The sequence below is a fragment of the Scardinius erythrophthalmus genome (genome assembly GCF_964197995.2).
Source record: "Scardinius erythrophthalmus genome assembly, chromosome: 6".
Classification (NCBI taxonomy): domain Eukaryota; kingdom Metazoa; phylum Chordata; class Actinopteri; order Cypriniformes; family Leuciscidae; genus Scardinius; species Scardinius erythrophthalmus.
In genome coordinates this window covers 8,878,589-8,898,760 of record NC_138226.1, presented here as the reverse complement: position 1 = coordinate 8,898,760, position 20,172 = coordinate 8,878,589, and the positions used below count along the sequence as shown (strand labels likewise).

The window sequence follows — 20,172 nt, the reverse complement described above, 5'->3', positions numbered from 1 at the left end:
AAGATCATGTCAGATGTCAGTATTCAAACCGCTTTAGCATGCTGGTGTTCTTTTTGATGTACTGATACAAATAAACATTGTGCTTGGCTACTCGAAAATGATTTCAGATTGGTGAATACAATCTTCTGGATGTAATTTGCACAAACAATACACAAAGATTATAATTAATGTTGCACAAAAAGAATGTGTTTTGAAAACGAAAAGGACAAAAACATCCAGATGTCTTACCAGCAGTGCAGCACAGATGGGGCCATGAATAATGTATAGCAGAGAAGTATTTGAGCTGATCCAACAACTGTGGATTAGGAAGGCAAGGGTTAGCCAAATGTTCAATATTGAGTATTATTTTGTGTAAAAGTTTGAGTAAAAAACTTTTGTTTTTGAGTGTAGCGTATAAAAGTACAAATAAATGAAATATCAATAATAAAAAGTATCACTAGCCCAGATGTTTGAGTACATTAAGAATTGTAAACATTCGGTTTTCTAAAATGCAATGTTTAAATATGCACTAATTTACATAAATGTCCAGAACAGAAATCTGAACAATGGATAAAAACAGGTATACAATTATTTGGTCCCACTTTATATTAAGTGGTTTTAACTACTATATACTAACATGGAAATTAATAATTTGATACAACATGGTTTTACATTGTACTTATATTTTAAAAATACCTGGATGTAATTACAGCTGCAATTAATTTATGTAATTACATTTATAATTACACTGTTGACCATTCCCTTACACATTAACCCACCCTTAAACCTACCCATACCACCACACCTGTCCCTAACCTTACCCATATCACACCTCAATAGCAGCAAAAGTGTTTTACAATACAACATGAACACAATAAGTACATTGTACTTATTTTTCGATGTAAGTACATAGCACTTAAAGCCACTTAATATAAAGTGGGACCAATTGTTTTTTTTTTTCATTTTGTTGATATACAGTATTACCGGCAAAGGAAATCTATTTTGGATATCTTTTTTATAACACCATAAATCATAAAATACTGTCAAAATTCATGTTTTTAGGAATAAAATGTGTAAAAACAGGCTAATGATATATGCACAACCCCCTCAGTAAAAACCTTCAGCATATACATAGGAATAAAACTGGAAGGCTTGGCATATGCACGTGCTACTGAGATTTCTGGATCAGGGTACGAAAAAAAACTCATTGTCAGAAAGCAGCCTTTAAGATATGTATTGTAATTGAAATCTCCAGACACAAATAGATAAGGTGCAATAACATAAATACTTAAAAGTGTTTTTTTTTTTTTTTTTTTTTTTTTTTTTTACATTAGATCGAAACAACACGTTATGAAAAAACAAAATCTCAAAATTGACCAGTGCATGAAAACATTTGTTTTGCCTGAAAGCTACAGAACAAGTATACTCACTTATCATTGTAGTAATAACTTCTGGCTACAGCATGTATTGTAGCGGGTATAAGTGGGAAACCTGTTGTTTAAAAAAAAAGATATGGTTTAAAAGAAGTCAGGTTTAGTTTATTCAATCAATGCTGTAAATAAAATGCTTTGATTTATTCGAAACCTCACCCCATCCAAGAAGGTAGTACCACATTAAATGCTGTTTTTCAGCAAACACTGCCACAACAATGAGAGTGTGCAAGTAAATCCCTTCACAAAGCATCCAGAAGTAGTTGCATCCAAAGATGTACAAATGGATAAATTGTGATACTTTGCAGCTGACCTGAATAATAGTAGCACAGACATTTAAGGATGATTAGCACAGCAGATTGATGACATACTGTAATGCCTTTAAATGATCAAAGGAAAATACTGCCTTCATTTATCCACCCTTTTGACCCATAACCCGCAAGCCTGCATTCTATGGCAAGACATGCACATTTCTTAAAAAATTCTCCTTTTGAGTTCCACGGGCGAAAAAAATAAAGCATACAGGTTTGGGATGACATGAGGGTGAGTAAAAAAAGGACAATATTTTATTTTATTTATAGAAGTTACTGTCAGTACACACTTACTGGGTTTCGCTGAACTAATTCCTGGTTGTTTGCCACTGCTGTTAACCATATGATAGTGTTGATGGAGTTTAATACAAAGGAGAAGAAAAGGTTTTTGTGCAGGGTAATTCTCTGGCAGCTCAAACTCCTATAAGCACAAAAAAGACAGCAAAATAACATGAAATAATTGTGATGAGCATTAAACAGGAATACAATAGTGAGAGAGACATTTGCACTTACTTGAAATGGAAGAATATGCCTAGCGAGACTAACAAAGACGTTAAAGAGAGCCCATGACCTATTAACGTCAAGTAGAACAAGTTCATTGCGGTCTGCAATCACACAAACAATAGATTCATGAAGTGTTTATACTACAAACCCATTCAAATGTGTGTTTATATTCATCTCAAGTGACTGTAGTGTTTATGCTCATACCCTTCGTCCTTCAGTAGTGTGCAAATTACATCTGGTGAAATTTGTCCATGTGCGGTTACTCTCAGGATGCAAGAACCACTGCCCACTTTCTGTACATATTTTGCTGACCATTTCTGCAGAAGTAGAAGTAGATCAAAGTATGTTACTGTGAGAAGCATCAATACTAACAAGATATGGAGTCCAGACACAGTGAAAAGCTTTATTCACTGGTAAAATGAAGCTTTTCACCATGTCTGAACTCCTTATCTTGATAATATTGGCTTCTCTTAATAACATTTTGAGGTAAGGCATGTTTTGTGCTTTATTGATTTAATATTTTACTACAGTTATTTACCTTTTTATTGTGTTAGGGTGTTATATATCATTATTCTTAGGTCTAAAATATAATATAATTTTTTCTCCTCTTGCTTTCTTCTTTTATCCAGTGTTCGTTTGGTTCTGTGAAAGTGGTTAAATTAAATGTTTTAAAAGCAACACTCAGCCTTCAAAACAAGACCAAAATAATGGCTGAAGTACTATTTTACTGTTTTTTTCTGAGCACTTTTTAAGATAAGTGTTGGAAATTATTAAAGTAACTTAATAACTTCACTGCAAAATCATAATATTCTTAATATTGAAAACATGCTCTTTCTTTCACATCATCTTTCTTCATGGCAGAAAATAAAAGTTTTAATAGCCATTTAGCCTATGATTTCAGCATGATTTGACAGTGAGGTCTAAAGGAGCTTAGACAGGTGAGCAGAAAGTGCTCAGACTGAACTTTATACAGGTTAAAGGAACCTTATACTGATCTCTAACATTCACCTTTAGGGTCAAAGTCCTGGAAATAGTCAGGGCAGTGTTGCTCGGAGATGAAGCCAGCCTCTGTATCGTCCCAACACAACCATCCATCCCAGGTCCTGTTGCACACTGGGCCAGCTGAATATAGAAAAATCCCAAAACATTTATTAGTTTCTATGGAGACTGGGAAACCGTAACTTCCTGTTATCATTGTCACTATTCTTAGTCATATCCGCCTGTTCCCAAATCTAGTCCCCCATGCGCTTTTGGTATGCCGCAGCCTATGGAGAGTTTTCCAGATCCGTTATTGTTGTGTCTTGTTTAGGATGCTAAGTAGGCAGACCACTAGGTTTTGGAACAGAGCATATATTTCACAGCTGTCCTGTCCCCCAGTGGGACCAAATGCACTCTCCCTAACAATGAATATGAGTCACCTGAGGCTTTTTGTGTGTTCTTGCTGTACTAATTAGACAGGAATGTATGTCACAGTTTTCAATGTATATGAGGGGCATCCTGAAAATGTTATTGAATTATTACTTTAATTATATATTACACATTTAGCTTGGCATATAGTTATGGCTATATGGCTAGACTGGACTGGCTTGAAGCTGCTGTATGTCTTGCAGAATAAATTTCTGTAAAGTAGTGTTTTAACATTAAAAAAAAAAATCCCTGTCAGAATACAGGATTTTGTCAAAACTCTAATAGGTATGTACAGTGTCTATACCTCTACTTGGTGTGACGTTTTGATTGTTGTCCTTCATGATCTTCTGATAGCACTCGAACTGTGCAGTCACAATCTTGTTTCTGGTAACACCGATGTCATGGTACACATTTTGAGGATGTTCTTGCTGGCTTTCGTTCACCTCAGGACTGGCTAGAACAATGAACTACAAACAGCAGGCACATTAAAAAAGTAATAGCTAAGAACAGGCTAATTTCACAAGCTTCTTTTATGAGATGTAAGTGCTAGGTACATGTAAAATACTACCTTAAGTGGTTGTTTCTTCAATTATAGGGACTATAGTTTCATGCTTTGTGGAAACATTTTTTAAATGTATAGATTTTATTGTTTTTCCTGCCCCAGACTCTAAAAACAACTGCCAGATTTAGTAACAGCTTGCGTCAGCTTTTAGCAAACCCTCTTTTGGCATTAAAAAACTACTGTCAGGATTTACTAAACACACGCAGTGAAAAATTTGCGCTGAAAAGGCGTGGACACAGTTGTTTTTGCAGCTGACCTTATTGCATATGCATTTGTAGGAGTTTCCCTTTCAGACGCAGCATTTATGGGAGGAGAGTGTTTAAATGAATCATGCAAGGTGATTTACTAAGGTTTGCGCTAGTCAATTTACTGGTCTTTGTCTTTGCGCCATTATTTACCACCCAAAAACGCATGTCTTAAACCAGACGCTAATTTGCACTGCTCTGGGTAGATTGCGTTGGTCATTATGGAAATGATCCGGCTGCATCTGTGTTATTTAATTTGCACGTCCTCAGTAGATCACATGCAGATCTTTCCACTCCCATCTGCGCTTTTTTGCAATTGCGCTCTCACGCTAATTTGCCCTGTTTAGTAAATCTGGCCCCTAATCTCTTATTTGTTTTTAGCTCCTTCAGTTACACATAATATACCATTATGAGACATTTACTAATCAAAGACATTACCCTATATTGTAATAGAGAGCTGCAGGGATGACATATTTTTGCAGGCCAAAACCCGGAAATGAGTTAGAATTTTAGCGCTCCGGTTCCATCGTCCTGAAGTCAATTGGGTTTTTGGTCAAATGCCTGTAATAAGGTTTGTAACACAAGCACAAGATATTTTCATGTTTTATTCTACAACATTAAAGGGATAGTTCACCCAAAAATGAAAATGCTGTCATCATTTACTCACCCTCATGCTGTTCCAAACCTGTATGATTTCCTAAGTCAATGGGGTCCATCAGTCGTTTGGTTACCGACTTTCTTCAAAATATCTTCTTTTGTGTTCAGCAGAAGAAAGAAAGTCATACAGGTTTGGAACAACATGAGGGTGAGTAAATGAGGACAGCATTTTCATTTTTGGGTGAACTATCCCTTTTAACACATCTGTAATACCCCCAGATGATTTTTAATAGCTTTTGCCTGTCTTGAAAAAGGCAGTTGCTAACAAATGACTAAATGGCACCACAGAGGTTGTCAAACATCAACACCCTAAACAGGTAAACTCATCTACACACTGGTCTGCTTTTACGTTTATAATCATACTCTTGCAAATTATTCTAACTGTTCTAACGTAATGTTTTTAAAGTAAAGACTGAAAGAGTTGATGGAAGCTTAATGGACGTGACGTTTAAATAATGTGACGGTGGTGTAGTTTGTTTAGCCTACGTTTAGCTTTTGATTTCTACAAAACTTGTAAGAATCATAAACTTTGTTGGTCACAGAGCTTATTTTCTGCAATAATATTAAAGCCTTGGAAAAATCCTATTGCGTTTTTTTTTGTCGAGGGAACCAGGTTGATGCTTACTTCCGGTTTAGCCAACAAAATACGCAATCACTGTAGCACTTTATATTTTAAAGGTACAGATATCTTATAGATGTTTATAAGAATCATGTGGCAAATAATCTTTCACCTCAGTGACAGATCCCAGCAGAAACAGACAAATCGTCCAGTCGCTAGCTTTCATCTTCTTTGGCATTTCCAGTGACCCACTATCGATCTGCAAGGAAGGTAACGTCAATAAAACACTCTGCACAGTTCTAAGGGCTCTTATACTGTTACTGACACAAACAGAAGTACTTGTCTTCTTTTCTAGCCTTTTGCAAACATAGACCCACACTTACCACATGCAGACATGCAGACATATGTACAGAAAACTCTATTACTTCAGTTTTTGTAGCATTGAGTAAGAACATGTGGAAGTTAGGCTTGTACAATGTAACTATATGTAATCATATGTTCATACTATATAAACACTTTTTTCAATGTTTTTGTGTGTTGATGCAAATTAATCGTGAAATCAGAGTTCTGTATAAATTCACTGAAAACTGATTCACATCACTTGTCTAACGGGCAAATTAGTCTAACGAGTCTAATAAAATCATTGCAATATTTGCCAGCAAAACCATTGAAAATAGCTTGAATATCCACTACTGAGCTCTTCGAAGAAGGGTTATTTTTCAGTTTGTCACATACTGTACATGCACTTTAACTTAGATTTTGGGGTTTCTTTAAAACCCAGTGAAGAACGGTTTAGAAGAACGGACTCTCACAATACACTTATCTATTGCTAAAAAAAAAAGAGTTGCTAATGTGGAGCAAAGATCCCTGATATTACTAAATAATGTCCCCTGACTGCTCACATTGGAAGGTATGGCATGTCTTCAAATCTGTTTGGACTTGCGCTACTCATTGGGTCACACTCTTGCAGGAGAGTGGGGAAAGCAAAAGGGGGTATTTCAAATTAGAAACAGATGGTGAAAACCAGTCGTAATGTTGCTCACAATGCAGCATATCATGAAACTGCACTGGCAGATCCCAAGGACCACTGCTTGTAGCTGCGTCATTGGCTGTAGCTGAAATAATGGTGTTTACTTTTCCATTCGAGGGAATAAACATGCAGGTTAGAGCCCTTTGTGAGCCATTCTGCAGGCTGGTTGCACTGATACTGATATCCGCACTATGTTATCTTCTGTGGATATCTGCACTACTTGAACAAACAGCTATTTTCCCCCTGCCAGTGCAGCCTTTTGAGTACAACCAGATGGGAGGAAAATGTATGTGTCTTATGGTCATTTTAACTGATTGAGTTTGAAACAGATTAATCAAATAAGTACTCGAGGGGCGAGATAAGGTGGAGCAAGTTCAGTCTGTGCTTCTCTATAAGATGTGAATGCAATAACATCCTGTATGTACTGTACAATCTCTAAACTTCATACAGTTTTCAGAGCTTTACTACACTTGACTTACACTGTCTACATTGCTGATGCAAGTTGCCATCTTTCTGTAACCAATGATGAGATCACAAGGTTTAACTAAAATGCCACCATAACAATCAAATCACATAATTTAGAAGAAGCATCCCATTTATGTATTCAACAACACCCACTTTTATCAGTGGGAAATATTGAAAAAACCACGCAATCAGTGTGTTTAAATAATCAATCAATCACTGATTAACGCGGTTTATTTCTACAGGAAATTTAACTTGATGAATAAGGAAACAGCACTTCCGTATTTTTATTTTCCTGTAGTAACAGTAGTAGTGCTAGAGGTCTATTATTACAGTATGTATGTGGGTGTGAGAAATAAAATCTGAATTATTATTACTATTATGAATTATTTGCCATTTGTTTGTTTCCTAGTTTTAGGTTAATCTTGGCAACATAGTACTAATGTGTTCCCTTTATGTAAACTATAATGCTATAATGTTATCTTATGATAACTATTAGTGTCCACACCAATGGCCAATAATGTTCTGTTTATTCTAGCTTGCATTGTAGTTTTGTTTTATTAACATACATGCAATGCACACTTTTAAAGTTGGATGGAATATGACTGGCTATCACTGACTATGTTAACATGCACACTCATAATGCGATTATGATGAGATGTAGGCGATATTGCAATTGAACTCCCTCATATAAACACAAAACTTTGATCAAATTGATGTGATTATGCTCATAATCATATCAACCATAATGGTAGTAAAATATGTGGCGTATGCCGTTTTTAATCACAATTAACAGACATGTAAACACTTTAATTGCATCTGTTTCACTCTGAGCAAAGTGTGCATTTGCTTGTGATGACGTTGTCATGCGTAGATTCATAAACTTGGCAGTAAAGAAGACCACATCTTTGGGGCGCTTAAGAAACTGAATTCATGTTGACAACGTTGCGTGACATGAATAATGCAGTATATTGATGGTTGAAAAACAACGAAATGAAGACACTTGTAGGCACGTCACCGAAAAAAATTCAATTCATCCATAAAAAAAGTGTTTTGCATTTGACGCAAGTAGATTAAAACTGGGGCCAGTAACACCCTCACTGAATGTGAGTTGAGGTTTGTGAATAATGGCGGTAAAAAATAACCACAATTCTTAGTGAAAAATCATGATAACGAAAATCGCATGTAAACAGAGTGAAGAGGTTTACTCGTCTCATCTAAACATCTTACTGTGATTTAAGTTCTTTCTCTGATTATTGGAAATAATTATTGGTGCACATGTAAACGTAGTCAGTGTTAGAGTCTATTATTATCGTTCTTTATTCAGTCTAACGCAAAACGTTTCTGGAAAGTTCGCTTTGGCAAGCTGTTTTGAACTACAGAAACAAACTCCAGACAAACTTCTTTTTGGCTTGATTTTGTTCAAAATTGTCACAGCAGTTCGTTCTTCGATTTCGCTTGAAGTACATAGGTGTCTTCACTTTTGCTCTGATCTAAATACATTTGTGTTGTAGTCATTGTACAAGTTAAATAGTTCCCTCTTTTGAAATTCTTCAAGTGCCACATCAAGTGTAGAGCACTTGAGAATGAGCAGGAAATAATCATGGGCTAAGTGCACACACACTCCTCTGAGTAATGACCGATTATCTCCATCCTTACTCTTCCAAATGGAAATCCAATAACGCTTCCTTAAATTACACTTGTTGGGGCTATTAGTCATAAGCGAAATTAATACCATTTATACCAGTTTGATACCAGTCTAAATAACTGAGCGTTTCAAACTGCCGTGTGTGTGTTACCTTATTAGTGTTGCAATCGATAGACAAAAAGGTCACTTTGTAGGTCAGGCAATCTCCCTTAATACCTCATTGGTATGAAGACTTTGACATGTGTGTTCCTTAATTCAGCAGAGCAGATCATCGTACATTTATCAATCACATGTGAAGTCTGTTTTATTTATATGAAAAACCAATAGTGGCACAGGACTGTATAGATTCAACTCAAGTACGAGTCCAGTGTGATTTACTATTATTTATATTATTTATTATCCACTATTATTTATCCTACAGCAAAGACAATATACTGTACACTACAATTCAAAACTTTGGGGTCAGTAAGATTTTTTTTTTTTTTTTTAAAGAAATCACTTATTCAGCTGTATTCAGCAAGCATGCATCAAATTGATTAAAAGTGACAGTAAAGACTTATAATGTTTCAAAACATTACTATTTCAAATAAATGCTGTTCTTTTGAGCTTTTTATTAAAGGGATAGTTCACACAAAAATGAAAATTCTGTCAGTAATTACTCACCCTCATGTTGTTCCAACCCCGTAAGACCTTCGTTCATCTTCAGGACACAAATTAAAATATTTTTGATTAAATCTGTGAACCGTCTCACTCCTCCATAGGCTTCTAAGGGACTGAAACTTGCTGGCCCAGAAAAGTTATTAAAGAGATCGTTAATATAGTCCAAGTGACTCCAGTGGCTTAATCTTAAGTCTATAAAGCGATGAGAAACGTTTTTGTGCGCTAAAAACAAACAAAAATAACGACTTTATTCCACTATTCATTTCCTTCTCTCTGGGCCTCGAGTGAGTTCACGTAGTGTTTTTGCGCAGCGCGTCAGTGTTGCACGTCACCACGTAGGCTCACTATTGGCCAACGCTGGTCATGTGTGTGACGCACTGCGCAAAAACACTACGTGAACTCACTCGAGGCCCAGAGAGAAGGAAATGAATAGTGGAATAAAGTCTTTTTTTTTTTTTTTTTTTTTTTAGCGCACAAAAACTTTTCTCGTCGCTTTATAGACTTAAGATTAAGCCACTGGAGTCACTTGGACTATATTAACGATCTTTTTAATAACTTTTCTGGACCAGCAAGTTTCAGTCCCTTAGAAGCCTATGGAGGAGTGAGACGGTTCACAGATTTAATCAAAAATATCTTAATTTGTGTCCCGAAGATGAACGAAGGTCTTACGGGGTTGGAACAACATGAGGGTGAGTAATTACTGACAGAATTTTCATTTTTGGGTGAACTAACCCTTTAATCAAAGAATACTGGAAAGAAATATATCAGTTTTCACAAACATATTGAACAGCACAACTGTTTTCAACATAAATAGATGAACATCTATAAAAAATAAAATAAAAAAAGCAGCCTTGGTAAGGGAAAAACAAAACAAAACAAAACACAATATTGACCATTAAAATAAGGGTAGTGTATATAATAAAAGTGCTACTGTGTACTTGTGTACAGATTTGTAAGAGATCTTTCTTTCTGCTTATCGCACACTTGTTTTGAAGTTGAAGCTTGTAAACATCCTACAGTGACCAAAGGATGTTTACTTGCAGTCCAAGTTCCTTCTAAGCATTCACAATTACCTTTTCCTATTTCCAGAATAATTCCTGCTCGCTCAGAAGTCCCACAATGTGATCTGTGGAGATTAGACTTATCGCTCAGATACATGCTCGGCACAGACCCAGTGGCACGTCTGTTGATGTAAATATGAATGAATTTGTATTAATCTCATTTCCATTAGAGATGCAAAAGTAAACATTGCAACTGTGCATTTAAAATAAACCCTCCTGAAATTATGAATTGAAATCGTGTCATTATTTACTTATCCTAATGTTATTCCAAACTCAGTTGCTGCTATTTTTTTACATGGAAAACCAAAGGTGAGTTTTTTTTAAAGAAAAGTGAGAAAAACAATCTTCAGAATTTCTCCTTTTGCTTTTACTTCTTTCTTCAGCATGTGTTTTGGAACAGACACATTATTCCTGTCTAGAAGCAAAGGATTTTTTTTATATGTGACATGAAGGGTTTTAAGATAAGTTTGACAGTTGACTGCATATTTCAAATATACACATAACCGTAAAGCGTTTTCTTTCCTGAGAAGTGTTATTTTAGTATTACTTATATACTATTTGTTGATTATTATTTTAATATATTGTATTTATTAATATTTTGAATCAAGTATTATTTTTTATATTTTTTATATTTTCAATTTCATTTTAATTTTAGATTTAGTAATTTTGTTTTCTGCTTTCATAATTATTATTTTATTTGTTTTTTGTTTTTTTAAATATATTCCTGCTTCTTTAGTACTTTTATTTCAGTTAGTTGCCAAGGCCTTTTTACGTTTAAACTTTATTCTTTTAAGTTTATAGCTTATCTGATATTTATATTATTTCAACTTTATTTTAATTAATTAATAGTTAAAATTAGTTAACAATAACAAGAGTGCTCCTAAATGCAACACATTCTTTCTTGTAACTGGCAACTCTTGCAACAAAAATCTGCAACAAGACCATGATCTAGAAAGCAACATTGTAACCTGCCACAAAAAGCCCATATAGGTGTAGTTCACTCCTTTACACACTTACTCCACACCCCTTTGTCAAGGCACCTCAAACCCTTAGAAGATTCTTTCATGTCATTCCACTGTTTTTTCTGTTAGTTGTAGCTGATGTGTATTAACTGAAAATGAAGCAAACATTGGCTCACTGCCTTGGGTACAACCAGATATTGAGCTTTACAAAGCAAGTCATAATGAAGTCATGCAGATGCTGGAGAACACGGCTGGTGATTCTGTCAGAGTTAAAGCCTCTCTGAATTGTCTTGGAAGGTTTAAGTGGGTGGGATGTAGCACGAGATATTCGAAAAATGCCAAGCTTTTACTTCCTCTGATACCCGTGCCCTTCCATATCCCTGAACAACTATCCGTCACATGCCTACTGTATGTAGGGTACTGTATGTACAAATACTATTATTTAACCCCAAAAAACTCACTTTAATCCCCACGTGCTTAATAATCTTTAAGGAAAACATATTGAATAGATACAGATTTCTGCAGTTACCTTCTTTTCTAATTTCACTGAAAAAATCTGTAAAATATTCCTTAATAATTTATGTAAAATTACACATAACTCTGTAAAAATACAGACAAGTTCCTTTTAAAAAACATGAAATTGATGTAAAACCAAACTACAAGCAATTACCTGTAAATTTAATAGTGGACCTTTAAATTACAGCAAATATCTGTAAAATAACAGGCATTTCACAGTATAATGACAAAACGGTAAAATTCTGTAAAAAATACAGACCATTACCTGTAAAATTACACTTTTTTTTTTACAGTGAACAACTTAATGGCATATATATATATACAGAGACCGTTTTTATTTATGTTGCCAGTGAAATGTATGTAATCCGGATCATATATTTCATATATCATATATATTATTTTTCTTTGCTTAGATTTGTTCATGGTTTTAAAGTATGTTGGCATGTTGCCCGACCTGTTCATGTTGGCAACTGTATAGTTTTATTAGCTTTTATTAGTGTAATAGATGAATTTGCTTCAAAATATTGTAGAGTTTGATTTTTTTTTTCAGCCCTGGTCTTTGAAGTTAACAACAAAAGTCATATGAAGTATTTTTACGTTGTTAAAGATAAGAAGCCTATTTATGTTGCTATTCTAACTATTCACAATTATACAGTAAATACCTTTCAAAAGTTTGGGGTCGGTAAAAGAAGTTTTGAAAGAAGTCTCTTATGCTTAACAAGGCTGGCTGCATGTATTTGATCAAAAATGCAGTAAAAACTGTAATATTTTGAAATATTATATATTTTTTAAAATAACTGTTTTCTATTTTAATACATTAAATAGAATTCCTGTGATGCGAAGCTGAATTTTCAGCATCATTACTCCAATCTTCAGTGTCACATGATCCTTCAGAAATCATTCTAACATGCTGATTTGGTGCACAAGATTATCATCAATGTTGAAAAACAGATGCTGCTTAATATTTTTGTGGAACCCGTGATAAAAAAATAAAGTTCAAAAGAACTGTATTTAAATATGTCTTTTGTAACAATGGAAAAGTCTCCACTGTTACTTTTGATAATTTAATCCTTGCTGAATAAAAGGTTTAATTTCTTTCCAGAAAGATATATTTTTAATGGTATATAGCACATCGTTTTTATTATTTGCATTTAGCATTTTTTTTAAGGATAGATAGATCTGAGATCCATTTTTGAGAACCACTGTTGCAATATAATGCAGACACAAGCTGGTCATATTTGTTTTCTATGAATTAAACACAGTAAGGTTATTTCAATGTCACATGATGGTTTCAACAATAGCAGCTAATGCAGTGACAATTTGAGGGATTATGTTTACTTGAGCATCAGGTTCGTCTAGATAGCAACGGGATATTACAAAAGAGGGTGTGAAATCATACACTGTAACTCAATATGAGGAATATACAGTACCAGTACTGTAACTTAAAATAGAACCAGGGAGTATGAAAAAAAAAGCCTATAAAAAGTAGTACAGCATTAAGCAAAAAAGTATGAATGTTTTATTTAGACTGACACCAGCATCTGTCAAATCAGGGCAGCAAATTGCTTTTATGAAACACAGCACGTAACTACCTGGAAACATCTGCCAAATGTTGATTCTTGGTAATGTGAGCTTGACCCTCCCTTTCCTGCCCCAGCGTAACACAGCTGAACATGCAAAACTGCAGGGGTGACCATTATCCTCTAGTGTGGCTACTGATACAAACAGCCCAAGGAGAACAGAAATAAAACAGGGTAGCAAAGCTGTTCATATTTTAAGCTATTTCAGGGCTCAAACCATAATCCATCCCCTGAGTGTTTCCACTGTTTTTCATAACTTGCTCTTAAGTGTCTGGATACAGATGCATGTTATGATGGATCATTTGAAAACTATCATTTTGGAAATGCAGGGGCGAATTTACTAAATAGCTCAACCAGCTAATTGCTAAATAACTGATTTGCAGGATTTCTTTGGTGAACTGAATGTTAAACAACTCATAAAATGCATGTGAATGAAGTGGTATCAGCTGGCACAATTTAGATATTCAAGTGTTCCGCAAACAGCGTATTGTAACTTTTAGTGTTTAACATTGGTAGGGTTGGGAAAGTTACTTTTAAAAGTAATGCGTTACAATATTGCGTTTTTCCCTAAAAAAGTAACTAATTGCGTTACTTAGTTACTTTTTATGGAACGTTATGCATTAAGTTACTTTTAAGTTGCCTTTTCTCACCTGGGATTTTTAATAACAAACAAATAAACAAAAGTTCTATTTCTCGCAAATGTAAAAGCCCATTCACATTAATAGTGATATGAATAAGCCTCAGACTGAAGGAAATACAAATTCTAGCCTGTACATTTTAGGTCTCAGCTCAAACAAACCTTTCAGCTCTGCTGCCATTCTGTATAACGGAAGAATAGGATGGAGGAGAAGAAAGTTCAGGGCTGTGTTCGAAATCACTTCCTATACACTCATTCACTATCCCCTACATTAGTGAATGAAAAGGAGTGAGTGAACTCAGACACTGTGTGCACCGGAAGGGCTTCCGCTTTTGCATAGTCTGTGCTTGCTGTTTAATAATCATTTTAAACTTAGCAAACTGGCAGCTCCAGTAGTAATGAAAAGATTTATCTTGAACTCTGTCATGGAAACTAGCATGTATAAACCTAAATAAACAATTTAATAATCAATTAAAAATGAATTTATACCTGTATGATATTATGCTGCACCCGCATTGGACCATTGGTTTGGAAAATGGATGGATGGATGGATGATTCAGCTACTAGTTATGATCCACTGTGTTCAATTCACAGTGAATTATGGGTATTCTCTAGCCGTTGAGAATACATTCGTACACTCGTTATTGCAGTGCATTGTGTGATTTGAATGAGTGCACTTGATAATGTCCACTATGGTTTCGGACACCACTACAAATGGCTTGTCCCCTCAAATAATGCCCTATTTAAAGCTGCCGTCGGCAACCCTGGAAGATTGAGTGGACTTTTGAACGTTTACAACTCTCATAACCCCTCCCCCACTATCAACTAATACCCTCCCATCGAGTTTGTGCTGGTCAGTGCGTGTGCACCAGATTTTCTGTGAACGCGCCCGTCTCATCAGCATCGATCAACACCATGGAGTACTCATAAAGTAAATGGTTGATAAAGCACAATTACCTGTCGAGAAGAAATGTTGCAAGCTCTGACCTCCTAGCTCTTGAGGTTAACCAAGGAATTGGAATATTTTCCACCATCACTCTTCGTTACTGCGCGAACTTCAGGCGTGTGCATGTGATTGTAACGTGCGCGAGGGGGGAGTGGGATCTGTGGCGTGTGCACGACCTGTGATTGACAGTCAGATCTCACACCCCCCTGCGCTGATTGGACCCAATGATCTGGGAGCAGTGGATTTTTGCAAAACAAATAACACGCTCCAGGGGCCTGTTTCAATAAGGAGGTTCAACCAACTCTGAGTTAACACTTGAACTCTGAGTTGACTTACCCTGAGATGGGAATCTCTGAGTTTTTGGTTTCAGAACAGCTGAAATGAGTTAGTTCAATCAACTCTGAGTTGACTGACTCTGAGTTAAAGGTGGTATCAGTGATTTCAGGCCCAAAAATATTTCCTAACGATCCGCTAGCTGCCCGCCCCATAAGCATGCCGTCAAAAAACGCGTCTCTGTAGGCAGCCTAGGCTCTGAGATCTGCACACAAAAACAAATGGTTTAGCCAAACACTCAAAACCAAAACAAATAGTGTTCCAACCAATCACCGACAGGGGGAGGGTGTTGTGAGGTTTTGTGCCAGCTTTTTCTTCAGCTCTGACTTCGCGTGCAGCCGTGCACAAGCACAAAACCTCACAACACCCTCCCCCTGTCGGTGATTGGTTGGAACACTATTTGTTTTGGTTTTGAGTGTTTGGCTAAACCATTTGTTTTTGTGTGCAGATCTCAGAGCCTAGGCTGCCTACAGAGACGCGTTTTTTTGACGGCATGCTTATGGGGCGGGCAGCTAGCGGATCGTTAGGAAAGATTAGATGAATGTGATAAAAATATTTTTGGGCCTGAAATCACTGATACCACCTTTAAGCTTGTGCACCACAACTATAAAAAGCCATTATCAATGGAGCACAGATATTATGAGTCACCATGGCAACAGCGCCAGACAAAAAGAGGTCTTCATATTTCTTCACATTTTAATTACTGTTATACAGTGATGGGTGTAATTAATTACAAAGTAATCTAAATACTATAATTTAATTAAAGGGATTACTCTTAATTCTTCTGTAATTTAAAGTTAAATCTGATGTAATTGTATTAGACTATAGAACAATTCTGTATAGCCTATTTAACATACATTTTTAAAAGTTATATTTTTAATGTAACCTTCTCCCTCTACACACTTTGGTCAATTCAATAATAATTCATGCAATTGTATATTGTTTATTTGAAAGCATTAAAAGTGCTGTTTCTTGTCTCTCCTTGTATTGTTCAAGTGTTTAAGGTTGACATGGGATTTAGCAATTAGTAATAAGTAGACCAATAATTTCTAAAGATAGTCATTATTACATTAATCTAATTACACTGTTGAAGATGTCATTTGTAGTTAGTAATACAAGTAACTTACCCAACTGTTATAATATCAGAGGTGAATCTGGATGAACAGTATGTTATTCAACCTAATTTTAATTTTCATGTAGGTGCAATCCTGCAGGCATTAAAAGAACATGGCAGCAGCTGAAATTTAAATATAAAAACATAATTTAGTCAAGTAAGGCTTGAGCATAGTATGGGTGTAGGCTACCTGACTTTACAAACATGTGACATATTAAATAACTAAAGCATCCAGTGTCTAGCAGTGCAGCAGTGTTTTTGGCTGAGGGAATTCCTGGACGGACTTCAGAGCCAGTCCCAAAGATCCAAGGGCCTCATAAAATGTAAGAGGTCTACCTATGTGTTATTTTTTATATAGGCTATTTTTGATATTTCCATTTATTTTACTTTGGGTTAGGATTTTTGTTGGTCCCAACAGATTCTGATGGTAATATCTGTCTTTTGGAGCCTCCTGTCCCAACAGAACCCCAGGCAGTTGTAAGTAGCCAATCAATACACCAGAAATTATGACAAATAGTGTTATAAAGTGTGTTCAACCAAATGCTCATCACATGGGGATAAAGAGTTTCTGCTGCCACAGAGAGGCCTAATGTTAATATTATGTGTCTACACATCAAACAATCTACACATTCAGATTTTTCACATTTTGATGTGGAGTAGCCTATAGAATCTAAGTTTAAATCTAAGTATAAACAGGTATTCTTATCTCCCCCCCCCCCCCCCCCGCCCCCAGAGTGTGGAAGAACAGCACGGTCCATCAACTTCTGGTGCACAGATGAACAGTTCAGTGATTTCCAGTAAATGCCACAGTTTAATTCTGTAGAATTTGTTTAGAACTACATTATGTAATCTACTACTGTATTTTCAGTTGCCAGTTAAGGAGTTATATAGACTTCATCTTATTTATTAAAAAAAAAAAAATAGCAATATTTTATTTATTAATAAAAGATTAATTTTATTAATAAAAATGTACTGAAAGAATGAATGAGGTGTTTAAACACCACTTCCACTTTAAAAAGGGGAGGAGACCGAAAGAAACTCTGGGTTTACTGAAGAAAACCTGCTCCCGACCAGGTTAGGTTCACAGAGTAAGTTACCATGGTAACTGACTCTGAGTATAAGTTACCTCTCTTTCTGAAACAGGCTTGACTTACTCTGCTTTGTCAGGTTTAACATAGGCCTACCTCCCATTCTGAAACAGAAAACTCAGAGTTTCCCTCATTTCAGGGTTAACACTTAACCTCCTTTCTGAAACAGGCCCCCGGTGGAGTTAGAAGCTCGGGTTTTTTTCTAAAACCACCTTATTTATGTTGTTCTGTCGGATTATAGTGTCGATTTCACTGAATATATTCAAAAAAATGTTGCCGACGGCAGCTTTAAGGGTATAGGAGGCGATTTTGGATACAACCCAGCACTCTTACTTCAGCAACAAAAACAAAATATGAAACACAAATGAGATGTTTAGGCTACCTAAAGGTATTTTTGCTTAGTACGGTTGAATTGGGGCATCGAAGGTCAGCAGCAAAGATATTGGTTAATAATGTGAGATTAAATACATAAAGTTTATTTGTGTTGTTTAACATTTAATAATTGCAGCAGGTTTGAGTAATTCTGAGTTTGCCTTTTTTTATTCATTTTGAGGAATACTGAATCTGTTTTTGTGCAAGTGAGAAGAGTAAATGCATGCTCACATTTAGTCTAGAACTAAAATAAGCATCATGTTTACAGCACACCTCTGCATCTGATTTCTCTCAACATGGGGACAGAAGAGGTGTCAGTCAATAAACTGAAAAACAAAGTGATTCAGATATTTTGTTGAAAGTTTAAAAGTAATGTGCTACTTTACTTGGGAAAAGTAATCTGATTAAGTAACTCCCGTTACTTGTAATATTTTACTTGCACAAATAAATAAATAATTTATAACAATATTTAAATACCCCAAGTGCATTTCAGTGCATTTAGCACTTGGTTGAGCTGTTTAGTGAATTAGTCCCTGCATTTCCAAAATTATAATTACATTTTTTTGTGTGTGTGTGTTTTTACTTGATTTGCAGAATTTCTTTGGTGAATTGGATGCTTAACAACACAGAAAATACATGTAAATAAAGTGGTATCAGCTGTCACGATTCAGATATTCAACATTGGCTATAAGAACATCCTGTGAAAATATAGTTGTTAAAAACACACTTCTCTCTAGTTTATAGAAAATGCATTATTTAAAGCATGCAGCGCAGATGCCCATATGCAAGATAATAACATAGTAGCTCTGGCAACGAAGAAAGATTTTGTTTAATGAAGCAACCAGGACTAAAACAACTGATTAAGCATATTCTGCAGGAACAGGCTTGCCCAAATAAATCAAAAGGACAGAACAGGCTTCCTTTTATTTCACATGGCTTTTTTTATTGAATGCATAAAAAAATGTAGGAGACAATTAAGACTTTCTCAAACCACAGACACAGAACCTCCTGTGATTCTGAATCCAGCAACCAAAATGATTCTATTGACTTCATTGCATGGAAACCTGTCCAATCCCACGCAAATGTATCCCCTATGTTTTAAAACTAGACAGCTAAAAAAGCTCAGGGGGGAAGCATTAGAGAAGCATTGTGTTCATAGAAGTTCCCCAAAGATATCCTGCTGTGTATAGACAGCTAGGTCTGTGTCTAGCATCTAAAACCACTTCCTCGGCAGACCATTCTCCGGGACCGTGAGTTTTGCCTCTGCGCTCCTAGGATTCCTCTGAGCCATGAAAATAAAACTCGGAACCGGATCATATTCACCCCTATTTTTAAACCCGCAGACCATTCGCCTGTACCCTCCAGGACTAGAGAAGGCATGTGAAAGGTCCTGAACTTGAACTTTAGGAGACTTTGCTGCTTACAGGAGAGAACGGCATTGGAGGGTTCGCACGAAAGGCTGCGGTCCAATGAGTTATGAAACTCAGGTAACACTTTCAGGAAGATCTGTGAGGAGCAAACAAAAGTGAGAGACTAAGGGAAGGAGGTGAGTGTTAAAATTAGAAGAGGAAGATCCAGTTCCACTTGGTGCTCCTAAATCATTCAGAGAAAAATGAAATCCCACTTTTAAAGGAAGTGTTTGGCAAACACATGATAACCTAAGACTGACCCACTTGGAAGTGGGTGGGCTTTGACTCATCCACATGCATGCCCAGGATCCCCCGCACTCCGAGTGGTGGCAGAGGCCAATAAATCTTAAAGCCTCTGCCCGCCAACGGCAGTTTGTTTAGTGTATATCAGCGTTAAACACTCATTCTAAATCTCCGTATATATTTCCACTGTTCGGCAACCCACACAAGCCCTTCATCTCTAGGGTCCATTTTTAAAAATACTACAGCCTCATTCACTCCGTGTCATCAGCTACATGTATAGCCATGATTAATTACACTGTAGGACAAACCTGGCTGCCAGTATCCATAGGAATATTCACGTAATGCTGTTATTTGTAGGCCTTTATATAACGAACCGTTACTAATATCTAGAGCGGAGGTGGCCGATAGCTGATATAATGCCAAAATACAAAGTGGTTCAAAATTCGGAGAAAGCACT

The 20,172-nt window shown here is 36.0% G+C and overlaps 1 protein-coding gene across 1 annotated transcript in view; it reads right to left on the bottom strand.

The window, feature by feature from the left end:
- calcrla (calcitonin receptor-like a) overlaps window positions 1-20,172 on the bottom strand; it is a 29,365-nt gene that overhangs the window by 5,679 nt on the left and 3,514 nt on the right. The window contains exons 2-10 of the mRNA XM_081368979.1: window positions 5,827-5,913; window positions 3,936-4,098; window positions 3,233-3,346; window positions 2,429-2,541; window positions 2,234-2,325; window positions 2,015-2,141; window positions 1,569-1,722; window positions 1,410-1,470; window positions 229-295 (exon numbers count right to left, since the gene is read on the bottom strand). Of these exons, the coding sequence (XP_081225105.1) occupies window positions 229-295; window positions 1,410-1,470; window positions 1,569-1,722; window positions 2,015-2,141; window positions 2,234-2,325; window positions 2,429-2,541; window positions 3,233-3,346; window positions 3,936-4,098; window positions 5,827-5,892 (957 nt within the window). The 5' untranslated portion in view covers window positions 5,893-5,913. The remainder of the gene's footprint in view (window positions 1-228; window positions 296-1,409; window positions 1,471-1,568; window positions 1,723-2,014; window positions 2,142-2,233; window positions 2,326-2,428; window positions 2,542-3,232; window positions 3,347-3,935; window positions 4,099-5,826; window positions 5,914-20,172) is intronic.